Source organism: Orycteropus afer, unplaced genomic scaffold (genome assembly GCF_000298275.1).
Source record: "Orycteropus afer afer isolate SDZICR_OR568_19922 unplaced genomic scaffold, OryAfe1.0 scaffold00487, whole genome shotgun sequence".
Lineage (NCBI taxonomy): Eukaryota > Metazoa > Chordata > Mammalia > Tubulidentata > Orycteropodidae > Orycteropus > Orycteropus afer.
The window spans coordinates 502,446-518,972 of record NW_006922074.1 but is presented as its reverse complement, the minus strand read 5'-3'; the positions used below and the strand labels follow the sequence as shown (position 1 = coordinate 518,972).

At 51.9% G+C, this 16,527-nt stretch overlaps 1 protein-coding gene across 1 annotated transcript in view; it reads left to right on the top strand.

Moving 5' to 3' along the window:
* The window catches only part of MVK (mevalonate kinase), a 23,653-nt gene extending 14,764 nt beyond the window's left edge, over window positions 1–8,889 (top strand). Inside the window, exons 7-10 of the mRNA XM_042782836.1 lie at window positions 2,859–2,949; window positions 3,362–3,478; window positions 6,551–6,704; window positions 8,738–8,889. Of these exons, the coding sequence (XP_042638770.1) occupies window positions 2,859–2,949; window positions 3,362–3,478; window positions 6,551–6,704; window positions 8,738–8,889 (514 nt within the window). The remainder of the gene's footprint in view (window positions 1–2,858; window positions 2,950–3,361; window positions 3,479–6,550; window positions 6,705–8,737) is intronic.
* The last annotated feature ends 7,638 nt before the right edge of the window (window positions 8,890–16,527 follow it).

The following is a 16,527-nucleotide window of genomic DNA, read 5'->3' as shown; positions in this document are numbered from 1 at the left end:
AATGAAGCAGTGGCAGTGAGGCCAGGGCAGAAGGCTTATGAACAGATGGCAAGGGTTAGCAGGTCTGGGGGTGAGCCCAGCTCTGCCACTTGCCTGCCTGGTGACCATGGGCACATCTCTTCTCCTGAGAATCTTACTTGTCTGCTTACTTGTCTAGGGAGGATCTTGAGAATGACATCTGAAACAAGATTGGCGGAATGCTTTAGCTCTGTGCTGAGCAAATGTGTGCACCCATTGCACTGAGCACCTACTGTGTGCTGGGTGCAGGAGCCGCAGCAGGGCACACGACAAACTCCAGCCATCATGGAATGATGGCACAGGACAGCCAGCTGATGGGGTGTTCCGTAAGAGTGTGTTAGGCAGTCCGAAGTGCCTTTAAGAAGCGTAAAGCCAGCGTCTTCATTTCCCCCTGTAGCTGTCAGAAATACCACAGTAGGTGGTTTTCACAAACAGAAATTTATTTTCTCACAGTTCAGGAGGCTCAGAGTCCTAAGTCAGGGCACCAGCTGTGGGGGAAGACCCTTGTCTCTGAGCCTCTGTATCCCTGGTGTTGATCAGTTCCTTGGAAATCTTCACGTAGCATTTATCCCCCGCCAGCACATACCCCATTTGTATTTGCTTCTGTGTCTGTTTTCTCTAACTCAGGAGTCACCGAGTCTAGGACACACCGGACACAGATAGGGCCTCATTAACATAACAGAGAAGCCTGTTTTCAGTATGGTTATAATAAGGCTTAGAGCCCTCTGGTATCTTAGTGCCTAAAGCATTTGACTGCTAACCAGAAGGCTGTGGCTCAAACCCACCAGCCACTCCTCGGAAGGAAGATTGGGCAATCTATTTCCATAGTGATACCGCCTCGGAAACCCAAGGAGGGGTTGCTATGAGTTGGATCTGACTCCATGGCAGTGAGTTTGGTTTTGGTATAAGGCTTAGAATTCCAGCACAAGTTTCTAGGAGATTTAACTCAATGCGTAACACAGGGAAAGGGGCTGGAAAGTGGAGGAGGGAGGTAGTTGTATGGTGTGATGGAGGGGGCTCTGATGAAGTGACATTTGAACAGGGATTTGAATGAAGTCCGAATGCAAAGGCCCTGAGGCAGGAGTGTGCTTGTCTGGGAGGTGCTGCCAGGAGGCCAGCGAGGGAGTTATCCAGCAGAGAGAGGGAGGGAAGGGCCACTGGAGAGGCAGAGCACTAGTCCTAGGCCTCTGGTGTCCACCAACATTGTTGGAGCCCTAGTGTGTATGGGGGGGCTTTAGCAGAGGACCTATCTCAGAAAGATGGAAACATGCTGTTCAGTGCTGCCCCCCCCGCCCCACCCCCCCCACACACAGCTAGGGACGGGGAGGAAAACGACCTTCGCAGCTCGCTGCAGGTGCTACCGTGAGCAGATGGCAGGTCTTCTGGGATGCTAGGAGGGCGGGTTCTGCATTAATCCCACGGATGGTTTAAAAAGAGCCCTTGGCCCCAAACCATGGGTGCTTCTCTATCAGAAGATGCGTTGTTTAGAAGTAGGTCAAGATGTGACCTCCCAGAACACTGCCCTTTCAAGGAACGGCCTGTCTTTAAAGGGAAGAGAAAAAAGCCAAATAGAATGTTCATCTTTTGTAAAGTTGAAAAAAAAAGGACCCAACCTCCAAGGCTTGAGAATCGATATTAATTTCATGGCTTATGGGTGGTGAGATAAAGCTGCTCTGGAAGCCTTTTCCAGTCCGATTGGATTTTATGATCTTGAACCGTGAAAAGAAAAGCGCATAAACGGATGGAAGGGTCTGCCTGGCTCCAGCCGGCTTGGTCCAGAGCTCATCCCCATGCTCCCCCCGCACCCTGGCCTGCGCTGCTCTGGAAGGCAGGTTGGGATGATAGGAAATGATGGCTGGAGTCCCTGAAGACAGCCAACCATATGGCCAGTTGGGGTCGTGGTGTGAAGAGGGGTTATGAGGTACCTAGGATGGGGCAAGGAGAGCATGATGGGGTTATGCTGTGGAGTTGGCCTCCCACTGCCACTCAGGGCACCCCTGTCCACTTACCTGAGGCCATCGGTTGGGCACCCGACTCCCTGCAGCCATATCTGGCTTCATGCCTGGGCTGCTGGGCAAGTCTTTCTCTAGGCAGGGCCCTCCTTCTGCTCTCCTGTGAATAGTGCCACCTGTGCCAGCTAACCTGGGCATCCTCCCATGCCCCAAACCCCTTCTGTATGATCCATCCTGAGGCTTACTGGTTTTTCTTTCTAACCTCAGCACCCCCACTCCAGCTTCTGGCTAGTGAGATGCACTGGTTTGCAGGATCTCTGGCATAGCCACTAGACTGACCCTCGCCCCCTCGGGCCTCCCACCTGTACCTTTGCTGCAGCCACTTTGAGTGTCTAATCCCATGAATGTGCCGGCTTTGCTATCTCTCTGCTGTGCAAACTGCTCCCATCAGAAATACTTGCCTTCCCACCTCTACCCTGCTCTGTTCTCCTTCCTTCACTTCTCAGCTTGCACATCACATCAGGGAGAGTCTTCTGAGACCTTCAGACTTTTCCTTCCCTGCCTCTAGTTCCCAGACCAAGCTAGGTTCCCTCACTCATGCCTAGCACATAGGTGCTCAGTCAAAATTGAATGAATGAATGAAGAGCTGAGGGAAAGGGCCCGTCCATCCAAGGGCTGAAGTATTGAGGTGGCTGCAGTTGGTGGAGGCACAGTGGGCTGGCAGGCAGGACCTCCCCTGGCCCTGTCTCCGGCTCTCTGTGGTGGCTCATCCCTGGCATCTGCTCCCTCCTCTGGAACGCGGTGGGATGGAGTCCAGGACTACCCTGAGTCCTGCCCAGCTCCTCCAGCTTGGGGTTCAGTGTGGACCTTGCTCTTCTTGCCCCACAGGCCTCCAGCTTTAAAGATCTTGCTGACCAATACCAAAGTGCCCCGCAGCACCAAGGCACTTGTCGCCGGTGTCAGGAGTAAGATGATCAAGGTGCTCATCGTTCAACTCCTGGGTGGGTTTCTGGGTGGTTTTCAGGGTGGGCCACAACACTTACATTTGGAATGAAAGTAGAGAAGAAGGGAGGGGAAGGCCGAGCTAGTGGCCCAAGGAGACTTGGGCAGGTGGTGTTGGCAGTGAAAAAGGTGCTGTCCATGCCACACTGCAGCCAGGTGGTGGGGCAGGGATTTCTGAAATGACAGTGATCTGGCTGGTTAGATGCACTGGTTTGCGGGATCTTAGCTCTTGACATTGGGGCAGTCAGCCGGGCAAAGACCAAGCCAGAAGGAGAGGAAAGGTCCTCAGAAGCTGGGTGTAGGGCATGGGGCCCCTGCTTCCCCCAGTGCTAGGCAGCTGTCCAGAGTCAGCCTGCCCTTAGATCTTACAGATCTTTCCTCCCCACCAGTTCCCAGCGATCATGGCTCCCCTCCTCACCTCCATAGACGCCATCACCCTGGAGTGCGAGCGGGTGCTGGGAGAGATGGCGGCTGACCCGGCCCCGGAGCAGTACCATGTGCTGGAAGTAAGAACCCATGTGGAGGATCTGGGGTCACTCAGCTGTCCAAGCCGTGGCTCAGAACCCCTGGGAGCTAGAATACAGCATCCATGCCCTGCCTCTGACCTGTGGGGTCAGCACCCTAGCCCTGGGCCTGTAGTCATATGTGCACACATGAGCAAGTGTATCTTATCTTTAAACGCCTTCCTAGGTGACTCTGGGTTAGTACATGAAGAAATGCACAGGTCAGTGGCTTGTGGAAGTTAAGTGCGACAGGCAGCTGTGTTCCAAGCATGCTGGGCCATGTCCATAGTCGAGGACATTGCTGACACAGAGCCCGCCGCCATCCAGGAGGGACTTCTTACCTGGCCCCCTCTTCCCTGCTGTTTTTGCTCACTGCATTGACTTCTTCATTCCCCAAGGATTTATCACCTTCCTGCTTTGGGTCAGATATGTTATAAAATTATTCTTTTGGCATTAGAACACTAACCACCACCATTTGCATAATTCCAGCAGAGAGGATGAGACATCAGGCTGTGGCTTTGACCAGAGTCTGAATCCTCACTCCACCCTCTGCTGGCCTCACTGAGTGTCCTGCAAGTATAAAGATTCTTCGAGTGAAATGCTTAGCACACAGCACAGTGCCCAGCAGACCACCAGCTCAGTACCCCAGAGGCACAGGCTGGTGACTATGGACTGACATTAGAAAGCCTTCTGGCTCCCTTTGAAGAATCTCGGAAGACCAGGCATCCCGGAACCGTTGTGGCTGCATAGCAGCCATTGGCTGGAGTTGCAGAAGGCCTGCCTCCTCGAAAGGGGCTGTGCTGTGTGTGCTTGCTTCAGTTTGCTGCTGTCTCTACCACTCCCTAATCTTCTATGCATAGCCTGCCACAATCATTGCCTCTTGCCTCCCTGTTCCTTGTAGGCATTTGAGTCTACAGCCTCTGTAATGAACTGAAGCTGCTTCTATACCAACCCATTTCACACACGGTTTCTCACTTGATCTTCATAACAACCTACCTGTGAAGCGAGTGTGTTGTCCCCATTTTACAGATGTAAAAACAGAAGCCTAAAGAAAGTGACTTTCTCCAAGGTTACCCAGCTTGTGAGTGGCTGAGCCAGGGCTCAAACTGACTCATTCATTTATTTCACAAAGCGTTAATGAGCACCTGCTATAGGCCAGGCACAGGGATGCCCTTGATTTCCTGTGCCTTCATTCTCCCAGCCATCTGCCTCCATCCCAGCCTTTGCCTTCCTGGCTCTCCATCCTTTCACGTAGAAAGGAGGGAACACAGTCCTCCTGAGTACGAAATTAATAATGATAGAGTACTGCCTAAAATACACCCTGTTGAGCCCCCAGAGAATGCCACAGAACAGTATGTTGATTATATATTGTGTATATTTTTGGCTGTGGCAGCCGCTGAAATGTGCAACTCGACTCCCGGACAGCTTTGCGCACAAACCATCGAGCTGTTCTCCTGTGTCACAACCTGTCATCTGATTCTTGACAGATTTTGGATCAGAATATGACAGGTGTCTGGAACCTGCCTCGGCAGTGTGACACCTGGTGCTCAGGCACAGAGCGAGGCCCCGAGAGGTTTTTGCTCACATCCAGCCCACAGGGCTGGTGAAAGGCACCTGGGGCTGCCACAGGGCCATCACGCCTGTCTGCTCATTTGTCAGAAGTGCTGGGGCATGCGAGGTGGGGTGGCGGGGGAGGGCTGACCCGACTCTGCCTGTTTGGCCGCCCCAGGGGCGGAAGAGCCAGGTGGGCCTCGGTGGAGATATCTGTGATTGGCAGCCCTTATGGCGCACAGGCACTCATTGTACCCGGGAGCCAAGCGGCATGCTATTGAACCGTGTTCTGCAAACCCACTGCTTCCCCTAGAAGTGGGTGGGAGCTGGGATGCTGAGAGCACTTGGAGGCTTGACGCCTTACTGGTTCAGGGACCTTAAGCAAGTCACCTTCCTTTCTGAGCCAAGGTTTCCCCCTTTGTAAAATGGAGACAATGGTAACACCCAGAACAATACTAATAGCTCTGTATTTGCAGAGCTCATCATGCTAGGCATTGTGTGAAAGACTTCCCTCTTGCAACTTCATGACTGTGAGGTGGATCCACTTAACGGTCCCTGTTTTACAAGGGGAGAAACCAAGGCATGAAGAGAAGAGCCTTGCCAAAAAGTGGCAGAGCTGGGACACACACTCAGCCCTCCCTGACCCCAGATCCTCATTCTTGACTTCCTGATGGCAGGGACGGTGAGTAGGGTCATTTTTGTAGCCCTAGCATCAGGAATGGTGCCTGGCATGCACTGATGGAGTAAATGAGGTGTGAATCGATGATGCCTGGGCAGTGGTAACTACTAGTTTCATTAATTCATCAGTGCATCTTACTTGATCTTCAGGAGGATGAGAATTTTATTATGTGTCCTTAAAGGAACCTAGACAAGCTTTTAGCTGCTTCCCCCACTCATGAGCTTGCTGCAACTACGACCCAGTTCTTAGTTTGAAAATCAGCACTTGAGGCAGCTGTAGGAGGGCATATTTTTTTGAGATTTTTTTTCTCTTGCAAATGACAGAAATCTAGCTCAACCAAGTTTTAGCAGAAAAGACATTTGTACACTCATAACAGAGAAGACCAGGGATTCACAGCTTCAGGCATAGCTGGATCCAGGAGCTGAAATGATGTGTTTGGGAATTAATTCTCCATCTTCCATGTAACCTGTGACCACTTGGCTGGGAGGATGACTCTGGCAGCCTACATCTGAAGTCAGCCTGTTTTAGCAGTTCCAGGGTAGAGAGGCAGAGACAACCCTGACTGGCCCACTGTCAACCAATCACCATGGCCAGAGATAGGGCATCTGTAGCCAGACCTGGGATATGTGCTCACCACCACGGTTAGCTTAGCTCCTTCCAAGCTCCATGCAGAGTCCTGCAGGACGGAAGGGTTCTTTGACCACTGGACAGGGCTGGTATATAGGTGGCCACAGCCACTGGCTGTCCCGAACCAGTAGCTGTCCAGATGGATTAGGTCGGCTTGTGGGTGGGTGCAGGATCTCAGCCTCAGACAGGCCAAGCTGGAACTAAGCCCTCTCCTCCAGGAGCTCATCGACATGAACCAGCACCATCTCAATGCCCTTGGTGTGGGCCACGCCTCACTGGACAGGCTGTGCCAGGTGACCATGGCCCACGGACTACATAGCAAGCTCACTGGTGCAGGTGGCGGTGGCTGTGGCATCACACTTCTCAAACCAGGTACTCAGGGATGGGTAGAGGTGCCGGCCTGGGCTCAGGACAGGGAAGGGGCTGTCTCCTCTCTGCTGTGTAACCTTGGGCAAATTAGTTAACCTCTCTGGGCCTTTGTTACCTCTTTGGTAAAATAAGGATGATAGCAACTAGCTTGTAAGATTGTTGCCCATATTCAAGGAGAAAAAGGGAGTTAAGAGAGGCTGGTGTGGGCCTGGCTTCTTGGTTGGCGTTTTGTAGTGGACACTCCTCCCTGCTGCCCCCTTGCCTGCCAGCCTACCTCATGCCTCAGAAATATATGTTGCAGTCATCCACATGAGCCTCATATCACCTGCTCTCACTGACATGCCCAGAATAGGGATTGACTTAGACCCAAACCAAAGTGGTTTCTTTCCTATTGGTGTTTCATCTGGACTCACAGAAGACCCCTGTGCCAGTGCCCGGGGAGCCTAGGGAGGGGGTCGTAGTCGTGTTCCATGACCATCTGCCCCCAAGACTGTTCCTGGCCCACAGGCAGCACTAAAGCTTACTGCCTGCCTGTTTCCTTCTTTGCTCTTTGTCCATTCCTTTCTAGTCTTTCTTCTCTGCTCTGTCTCCCCTCTATCTATTCCTCCTCCTCCCTTTTTCACCCTTTCCTCCTTTGCTTTGCATTGAGCCCAGCACTGGCCCTAAAGGCATCCCCCAACCCACAGTGGTGACCCCCAGGCCTCAGGAGGTAGCCACATCCTAACCTCTGGTTGACAGCTGGTTCCTAGTTCAGGGTCGATGATGATGACAAGAATTCACGTTTCTGGGGTGTGTGATGTGCTAGGTGCTATGTCAAGCACTTTATCACATGATCTCCTTAAGGTCTCATAGTAACCCTTGAGAAGTAGGTATCATTATTGGTCCAATTTCCAGATGAGGAGACTGAAGGCCAGAGAGGTGAAGTCACTTGTCTGAGGCTGCGTAGTCAATAAATGGTGAGGACGGGTCTGTGTGACTCTAGAACCTGTGCTTTCCCCTTTAATTGTGAGACACACATACGCAACAGCATTTATCATCTCAACATGCCTTACACGTCTGATTGAATGGCATTGGTTGTGTTCATCATATTCTCTAACCATCACCATTATCTGCCTCCAAATTTTCCATCACCCTTAACAGAAGTTCAGTCTCCTAAGCATCACGTCTTCCTTTCTACTGCCCGCCCACCTGGTAATCACCAGTCACCTTGATCTCTCTACACTTGCCCATTGGAGGTATTTTACATAAATGGAATTATATGATATTTCTTTTTTGTGACTGACTTAATAAAGCAGTCTAATTCCATAAAGATTTATAACCTTGAAAACCCAATGGGGGTTACTATGAGTCAGAATTGACTAGATGGAAGTGAGTTTGTTTTTGGTTTATTTCACTCAGCTGTTATGTTTTCAACATTCACCATGTGTTAGCATGTATCAAAAGTTTATCCCTTTTAATGGTTGAGTAATATTCCATCGAGTAATATTCTGTCATATGTACCGCTTTTTGGGATATGGTGAGTAGTGCTGCAGTGAACGTCAGTGTACATTGTATGTGTTTACATTCCTGCTTTCAAATCTTTTGTGGCATTGCTCAATGATACAGCAGTATCAACTTTTTGAGGAACCACCACACTGTTTTCCCCAGCAGCTGCACCGTGTTATACCCAACCAGCAATGCATGAGGGTTCTTTCTCCATATCCCTGGTGGGGAATCACTCTCGGCACCTGTTGTTTGCCTTTTTTTTTTTTTTTTTTTTAATAAATCGTCACCATCCTGTTGGGCTTGGATCCCGTGCTTTTAACTGTCCATCTGTAAGCCCCCTGGGAGAGTGCAGAGCTCTCTTGTTCCAGCACCTAGTGGGGCTGCAGACGGCCTCCTTGAGCAGCCCTGCCCCATCAGTGGGGTGGGGTTCACAGCTGGGAAGAGCCCGGCAGGAAGAAGACCCCATCCCAGGGCCTCTTCCTTGTGCAAGGATGAGCATTCTCCAAGGGAGCTGACACCGTCAGTGGTGACTTGCTGCTTTCCCTCCCCAGATGTGGAACAGCCAGTGGTGGAGGCCACCAAGCAGGCACTGACTGGCTGTGGGTTTGACTGTTGGGAAACCAGCATTGGTGCCCCTGGTGTCTCTGTCCACCTGGCTGCCTCCCTGGATGCCCCTGTCCGGCAAGCCCTGGCTGGCCTCTGAGATGAGCCTATGCTGCTGCAGCCCCACCAGGAAGCCACTTCCCAGGTGCTAGAGATGGCCTCTGCCGGTCAGTGGGCACCCATCTCCTCTGTGACATCCTTCCTGTGACTATGGGCCTCCAGTCCCAGCAGTGGGGCCCCAGAGCCTGCAGCGGACTGACTGCCAAGGAGGTCCTGTCTGCCTTCTGTGTGCTCTCTGGGCAGGTCAGGCAGCAGGGCCACATGGCTGCCCCTGAGACTTGAGACCTGAGGCAGAAGAGCTGCCTTGCCATCGTCCTACCCACAGATCCATCTGCTCTGGGCCTCTGCCTTCATCTTCAAGGTCTCCGGTCGACTTGGGTGCAGGGTGTCTGGTTTCTGCAACAGCATGCCTTCTCTGTCCCCTCTGCCTCTACTACCCTTCCACCTGCCTCCCAGGGGCCAGGCCCCTCCTACCTCCACCAGGAAGCTACCCTGGGTGGTAGAGTGACCCTTGCCCCACCATCCTCCCAGTGCATCTTCGGGCTGTTCCAATCACTCAGCACAACGTGGGCCTGCCTCTTCTCCCTGTGCCACTCTTGGAGGCCTGCCCTTCTTGCCAGTTGGACTTTGGCTCCTCCAGGAGGTGTTGGATGGTAGTCTCTGCCCTGCAGGAGCTCCGTCCGTGAGAGGCACTCAGGCTCAAAGGCTGGCTGAAGGCAGGACTGATCTGCAGTTTCTTCCCATTTGTACCTGATCAGTTTGCAAAAAAGATCAAAAGGGGGAATGAGAAGCTCTCAAGTCCACAGAGCTTCCCTCTGTATCCAAGAAGAAGGCCAAGGATTTGGAGACTACATACCACCCACACCGTTCACCTCCTGTCCCTGCTGCAGCCCTTTCTGATATCTCTTCAGGAGTTCAAGGAAATAAAGGGGTTCATGTCACTTAGCTTTTTGTTTTGGGAACAGGAAAGGAGTCCTGGGAAAGGTTTTCTCAGTTGGCTCCTGTTGGGACAGATGTACCATGATGGTGTTGGGCTCTGGGTTGTCCCAGTGTGGCTCCAGGCTGCTTTTCCAAAAAGGGATGTTTTAAGCTTCCAACCTCTTGGAATCTCAGCACCCATCCATCCATTCATAGCTTGTAAGCCAGAGACACAGAATCTTGCCTTAGCTCCTGGAACATTCTTTCTGCAATTGGTTGGGTGGAGAAAGTAGACCCTATGGTAAAGTGCTCAGAGACCAGTGGCTGGCACCTACCTGGCCCTATTTGAACTTTACATTGCTGCTAACTTGGCTCTTTCTGAAATAGCAGAGCCCATTGGGAGATCGACCCTCTTAGTGCATTGCCAGCAGAAGCTTGGGGAGCCCAGATCATCAGCAAGAGGCGAGGCACAAAGTCAGGGTTGTGGCAAGGAAGTGAAGGGTTTAAAATTGGCTCCATGAGCTTCTGCCCTTGGCCACTAGGGGGCAGCTGGTGCCTTTCCCAGCATCGTCACAGGGCCGGTGGCTTCGAGCTGGAGTGAGGAGCAGCTGCTGAACTCCACCCCCCACGCCAAGCCTCTCTCCAGGCTCTGCGTTGGGTCACTACCAGGAACGTGGTCAGAGAAGATACCTGCAGTCGCTTAACTAGTGAAAATGGTCCCAGCATCACTGATGGGGGTCCCCACGTCCCAAAACACAAATAACACATAAAACAATAATGTTCATACTTACTGAGCACTTACTTTGTGCCAGGCACTGTTGGAAGCTCTGTAACCACATCGTCTCTTGGAATCTCTACCCCAACCTTAGAAGACAATTGCTACATGTATTCCTATTTTACAGATCAGGAAACTGAGGCTCAGAGAGGTTGAGTAACTTGTCCAAGGGCACACAGCTAATCAGTCTAACTCCAGAGCAGCCTCCATCCTCTATTGAAGTTTACATCCTATTTGAACTTTACATTGCTGCTAACTTGGCTCTTTCTGAAATAGCAGAGCCCATCGGGAGACCGGCCCTCTTAGTGCATTGCCAGCAGAAGCTTGGGGAGCCCAAATCATCAGCAAGAGGCAAGGCACAAAGTCAGGGTTGGAACAAGGGATTGAAGAGTTTAAAATTGGCACACTTGTTGCTATTACTGTTGTCTGACCTTCCAAGCTCTGGCTCATTATTTCCTCTGGGCTCTCACATACTTGGTCTGGGGGGCGGGGGGTGTCCTAGGTTTGGGTGTTTTTCTAAAGCTCCCCAGACGATTTTGATGAACAGTCAGGGTTGCGAGGCACTGTGCCTGGGATGATGCTGATTCTGCTTCAGGGTGGTGCTGGGAATCTCCCTGGAGCTTCCATGGTTGCCCATGGCAGCTGTAGACCCAGGGATGTGTGCGTGTGGATGAAGGGGGCTGAAGCCACCAGAGCCTCCCTGCACCTGTCTCATTCCCTGGGGACAGGATGTCATTCTGGGGACACTTTCCCCTCAGTGAAATGGCTACCTGGGGGCCTTGGCCTGCACAGCCCCTCGCCCAGCCATGGCCACCCTGTGGACCCAGTTTCACACACTCCTAGCCACATGTCTAAGAGCACATTTGCAGACAATTTGCATTTCTAGCATTCACCCCTTGTCTTCCTTATGCCTGCACATCAGAATCACCAGGCACCCCAGATTGGCTGGCCCTACACCAGAGATTCTGATGTAATTGGTCCCAGCGGAACCCTTTCCCTGGTATTTTAAAAAAGCTCCCAGGTGATTTCTGATGTGTGGCCAGGGCCAAGGACATTGAGCCAGATGACCCCTACGGCTGTTTGAGTCAAGACCCAGACCTTCAACACCATCATGGTGGCAAAGAGCTCAGGTTGGCCTGGGTTCCCATTCCTTTTTGCCACCCTCTAGCCAGGTGACCTTGGGCAGGCCTGCTCACCTCTGTAGGCTTCGAGCTCCTCACCTGGAAATGAGAAAAATGGTGATACTCACCCTACAGAGGAGCTCTGGTAGCATAGTGCCTAAGGTGCTTGACTGCTAACCAGAAGGCTGGCGGTTCAAACCCACCAGCCACTCCTCGGAAGGAAGGTTGGGCAATCCTACTTCCGTAGTGATACTGCCTCAGAAACCCAAGGAGGGGTCGCTATGAGTCGGGGCCGACTCGACGGCACATAACAACAACAACAACAACACTCACCCTGCAGAGGCTTCCAGAAGATTGAATGAGAAAGCATGCCTGGCACATAGTATATGCTCAATAAACATTTGTTATTCTAACGATCTTGGGCTGAAAGGTAGGGTGTCTCTTGGAGCCCATAAAGTTCAGAACAGTGCACTGGTTTGTGCAAACCCTCCAGGTTGGGACTCCCATGGGTTGCTGTTTGAGAAATGCAGCGGTTACCCACTGGCTTTGTTGCCTCCCTAACTCAGAAGAGATGTTCACGTGTCCGTGGCACCCTCTTTGCCAGCAGAGGACAGCCATTTCTCGAGTCAGAATCTGGAGCTGCTCCCAGCCTCTCCAGCCGGCTGTGGATTTCACACCTACCCTCACAGCCTCTGTTCACAGAAAATCCCCCCAGTTCTGGTTGAGTCATGTTGGGAGACAGCAAATATTGTGACTCACACTGAGAGGCTTGGTGCTGCGGGAGTGCATGTGCCGGTTCTTCCACCAGTGAAGATTCTTGCTCACTGCTGGGCCCCTCGGTCAGCAGGCATGGCCAGGGCTCCTCCCCACTGGTTCTGTGGCCTTGGGCCAGCCCTCTGCTTCTCGAGGCTGTGTTTTCATTCATTCCTGACAAGGAGCTTTTTGTAAAACACCCCACTTCCTTCCCCATCCTTCCTTGCTTCCAGCTGGTTTGGGACCAGCTCCTTGGCTGTCACTTAGCACCTGCGTGTGTCAGGCCCAGTCTTCTTAGGTGAGAGAACTGAGGCTCAGAGAGGTTGAGCAACAGCCTGTAGTCACCCAGCCAGGAAGACATTGAGTCCATCTCATCTGGCTCCAGAGTCTGGGCTCTTTTTTCTCAGGTTTAAAAATGATTTTTGTCTTAAACTATTACAAAAATGGTATATAGTTGCCCCCTCAGTATCTACGAGGGATCCATTCCAGGACCCCAGTGGATACCAAAATCTGTGGATGCTGAAGTCCCTTATATAAAATGGCATAGTAATTGTGTAATAAGATAGGCACCTTCTCCAGTACACTTTCAACCACCTTTTCATAACTTATGATACCTAATGCAACGTAAGTGCTACACAGGTAGCACTGCGTGTTCCCTCTCAGCCTTTGAAGGATTGCTTTGACCATTTATTGCTTTTTTTTTTTCCTGAATATTTTCAATCCTTGGTTGGTTGAATCTGTGGATGGAGGGTTGACGTCTATACGATGTAGAAAAAAATACACATGAGCAGAAACAGGAAAATGAAATGTCATGCTTTTACCATTCAGATGTGAGCAGCTTTTTGCCCTTTGTCCTTTCGCTGTGTGTGTGCAAGCGTGTGCTTTTTAAATAAAATGAGGTGGTACTGCAGTGCTGTGTTGTTACCTGCTGCTTTCTGTTACCTGTCACCTTTCTGTGTCAATGTTTTCATCTCTGATGGTCAGTTCATAGTCACCTGTCCCTTACTTGTCCCCAGAGTGTCCAAAGTCCTATCCAGGATCACACATCTGGTTGTTGGAACCCTGAGCTCTCTTTTTATCCAGTGGTGCAGCCCTCTCGCCTCCCTCCCCTTGAACCCCCCCCACACACACACACATGCACACACCCCCCCCACAGTTTGCAGAATGAATGTCCTGTCTCCTGTATTTGTCCATCCAGAGTCAAACTGCTCCCCATGGCTTTGGCAGGTCCTCGAAAGCTAATAGCCAGCTTTACTGAGCACCTACTGTACACCTAGCATGATGCTGAGTGCCTTTTGTGTCACGTCCCTATGAATCCTTTCAGTTCTGTGAGATAGGTCTCATTCTTGCCCCTGTTCTGGGGCAAGGTTCGGGGAGAGGAAGTGACTTGCCAGGGTCACACAGCAAGCAAGTGTCCAAATGGGGCCCTGAACCCAGGTCTGTGCAGCACCAGAGCCCTGCTTTCAGCCACTGTTCTGTGCTGTTTCCTCAGGGAAGATGCCCAGTGACCTTCCAAAAACACCTTCTCCTCTCATTGCCTAATTGGTGTCATTGGGTAGTCTTATCCATCCCAGCAGCACCAGCCCAGCTCACTCCTCCTACCCCTCGTCACCTGCACACCTCAGACCTTCCTACAGCCCTGCCACAGAACAAGTGGAGCGAATGGGCCAGACTGCCAAAGAGGGCAATGTTGTATTCTTACACCGGGCTGTACCTGGAACCACTCCCTCCCTGTGTGCGACTGGGTGTAACCTGGGCACTGGGTAGAACAAGCACCATACCTGCATCTTCCCAAAGCAAACGTCTCCAGCATGAACCAAACAAACCCAGCAGTTAGGGTCAGTGCTCTTTGAGATCACAGGATCCCACCCCTCATTTGCTGCTGATGGGGAAACCAAGGCCTAGAGAGGGCAAGAATCCTAAGGTCACACAGCAAGCTGTCTCCTCCTCTCCTTTCTTATTTTTTGCTTTTTCCCTTTTTCACGTCCTGCCCACCTCCCCTCTCCCACAAATGCTCGTTCACCCATCAGCCCACCTGAAACAAAACCAGCAAGGCCCCACAAGGAGAGCACTGTACTTGGAGTCCACGGACCTGCTGAATGCATGTCTCCCCCCTTGGCCTTAGTTTGCTCATATGTAAAATGGGGCCTTGTTGCATGCCAGGCAGTGTGCTCCTCTCCACAGGCATTGCCACATTTGATTCCTGCCACAGCCTTGGGAGAGAGGTTCCATAGGCCTGCACCGTACGTGAGACTGTCAGGCCATATGTGAGTTGAAATTCAGAATTTCTCAGGCTTTGGGAACGGACACCCTCTGTTTCATGCCCGGCAGCATCAGAGCAGCGCCAGTCCAGATTCCACGGAGAAAGGTATTAAGAGGCCACTCAGTGGTTGGTAAGATCATAGCATCATGTTCATTCATGTTGGATTTGCTGCTAAGAGAGTTGTGGTGCCAGGCTTCTGGGTTTCATAGTGTTTTAGATTATGTCCCTCAATTATTTTCCCATTTTGCAGAGAAGCAGAGGCTTCCTCAGAGAGGTTCAGCAACTTGCCCAAGGCCACAGAGCTAAGAGGGACTGGAGCCAAATTGAACCGTGCAGGTCTGGCTATACACCAACTTCGCACACTTCAGAGTTTGACCCAGTGGCCATCTTTGCACCTCACGGATTGAGAAACTGTCCTGCACGGCCCAGGCAGGGAGGGTGATAGACTCTGGGTCCCAGGTCACCTGGTAAATCAAACCAGAGTCATTCGTCTTATTAATATTTCTTGCCAACATAAGGCTTATAAAGTGACAAATGAGGCTGCAGAAAAATAGCTGGGGGACGGGCCACACCTTTGGCTGCTGGGTTCTTTGTGGGACTCTGCTTCCTTCTGCGGAAACAGCGACAAGAACGGGGGTCAAGGTCTCCTCCTCCTCATGGGCACCCGCACCCCCTCCAAACAGCAGGAAGGTGCGGGGAGGCCAGAAAGCATCGGTTCTCCCCTCCTCCGCAGGCAAACTGAAGGGAGCCTCAGAATTCCCACCATGGTGGTAGACAGGAATTATGCTGGCCGCCAGGACACACTGCTCTCCCAAGCCCCTCTCAGCTTAACCGGGGATGCTCTCAGTGCAGGTGTTTAGAATCTGATCAGGAAAACCGCCATTTGGAGGCACTTGCATAACGTTCTGGCTGAAACCAAGGTGTCCCTGCCTGAGCAGGGACAGGGGGTCTGGCAGGGGCCCTGGCTTTCCAGGAACCCACCTGGCCTCCTGGTAGCCTTTGGGCATCCTCCCTGCCTGGAGAGAAAGGAGCTGTCCTCTTCCCCACAACTGCCCAGGGCTGTGGGCAGGCCCTGGCCCCTCAGTTTAGGGTCTCTTTGTTGCTGTCAAGTGGAATCCTGAGTCATAGCAACCCTATGGGACAGAGTAGAACTGCTCCATAGGGTTTCCAAGGCTATAAATCTTTATGGAAGCAGACTGCCTCATTCCTGACCTTGGAGTAAGAGGTTCCCCTCAAACTGAGTATCTGCCTTCTGTCCAGTTGGCCACATCTGCTTCCTGCCCCATTTGACTTTCACAGGTTGGGAGGTTCTGTGCTGTAGCCAGACAGGGGATGAGCCTTGTATAATGGCCTGAGGGGCTCTTATCAGCTCAGACCCCTCTCTAAACACCAGTGCCCACACTGACCTTGTCCTGGGTGGGCTTCAGAACAGCTCTTACTTCCCCCGGCTACCATCCCTGCCACCTGCCTCAGAGAGGCGAGTCCCTGGTTGACAAGGGGTGTCCACCCATCCAAAGCACTGCATGATAGTCATGAAGATGGGAAAACTGAGGCCGGGAGAAAGGAAGTGACCTGCTTGTGGTCACAGTGTACTTGTGGTAGAGCTGGGACTCAAACCCAGACCTCGAGGTTCTCAATCATTCCTCTCTGACACTGGAGACTGGCTGAGGGTGCTCATGAATGAGAAGGGACATTCAAGTCTGGGAAAGGAGGCCAAGAAGGCTGCTCTCATAGCCCTATATGCCCTGGGAGACGGCTGCCTACTTCCAGGAAAGCTGAGGGCTCACAGGTGCAGGGGACACCGCATAGGGTTGCTGGCATCTGAACGGCTTGGATGGGGAGTGGGTG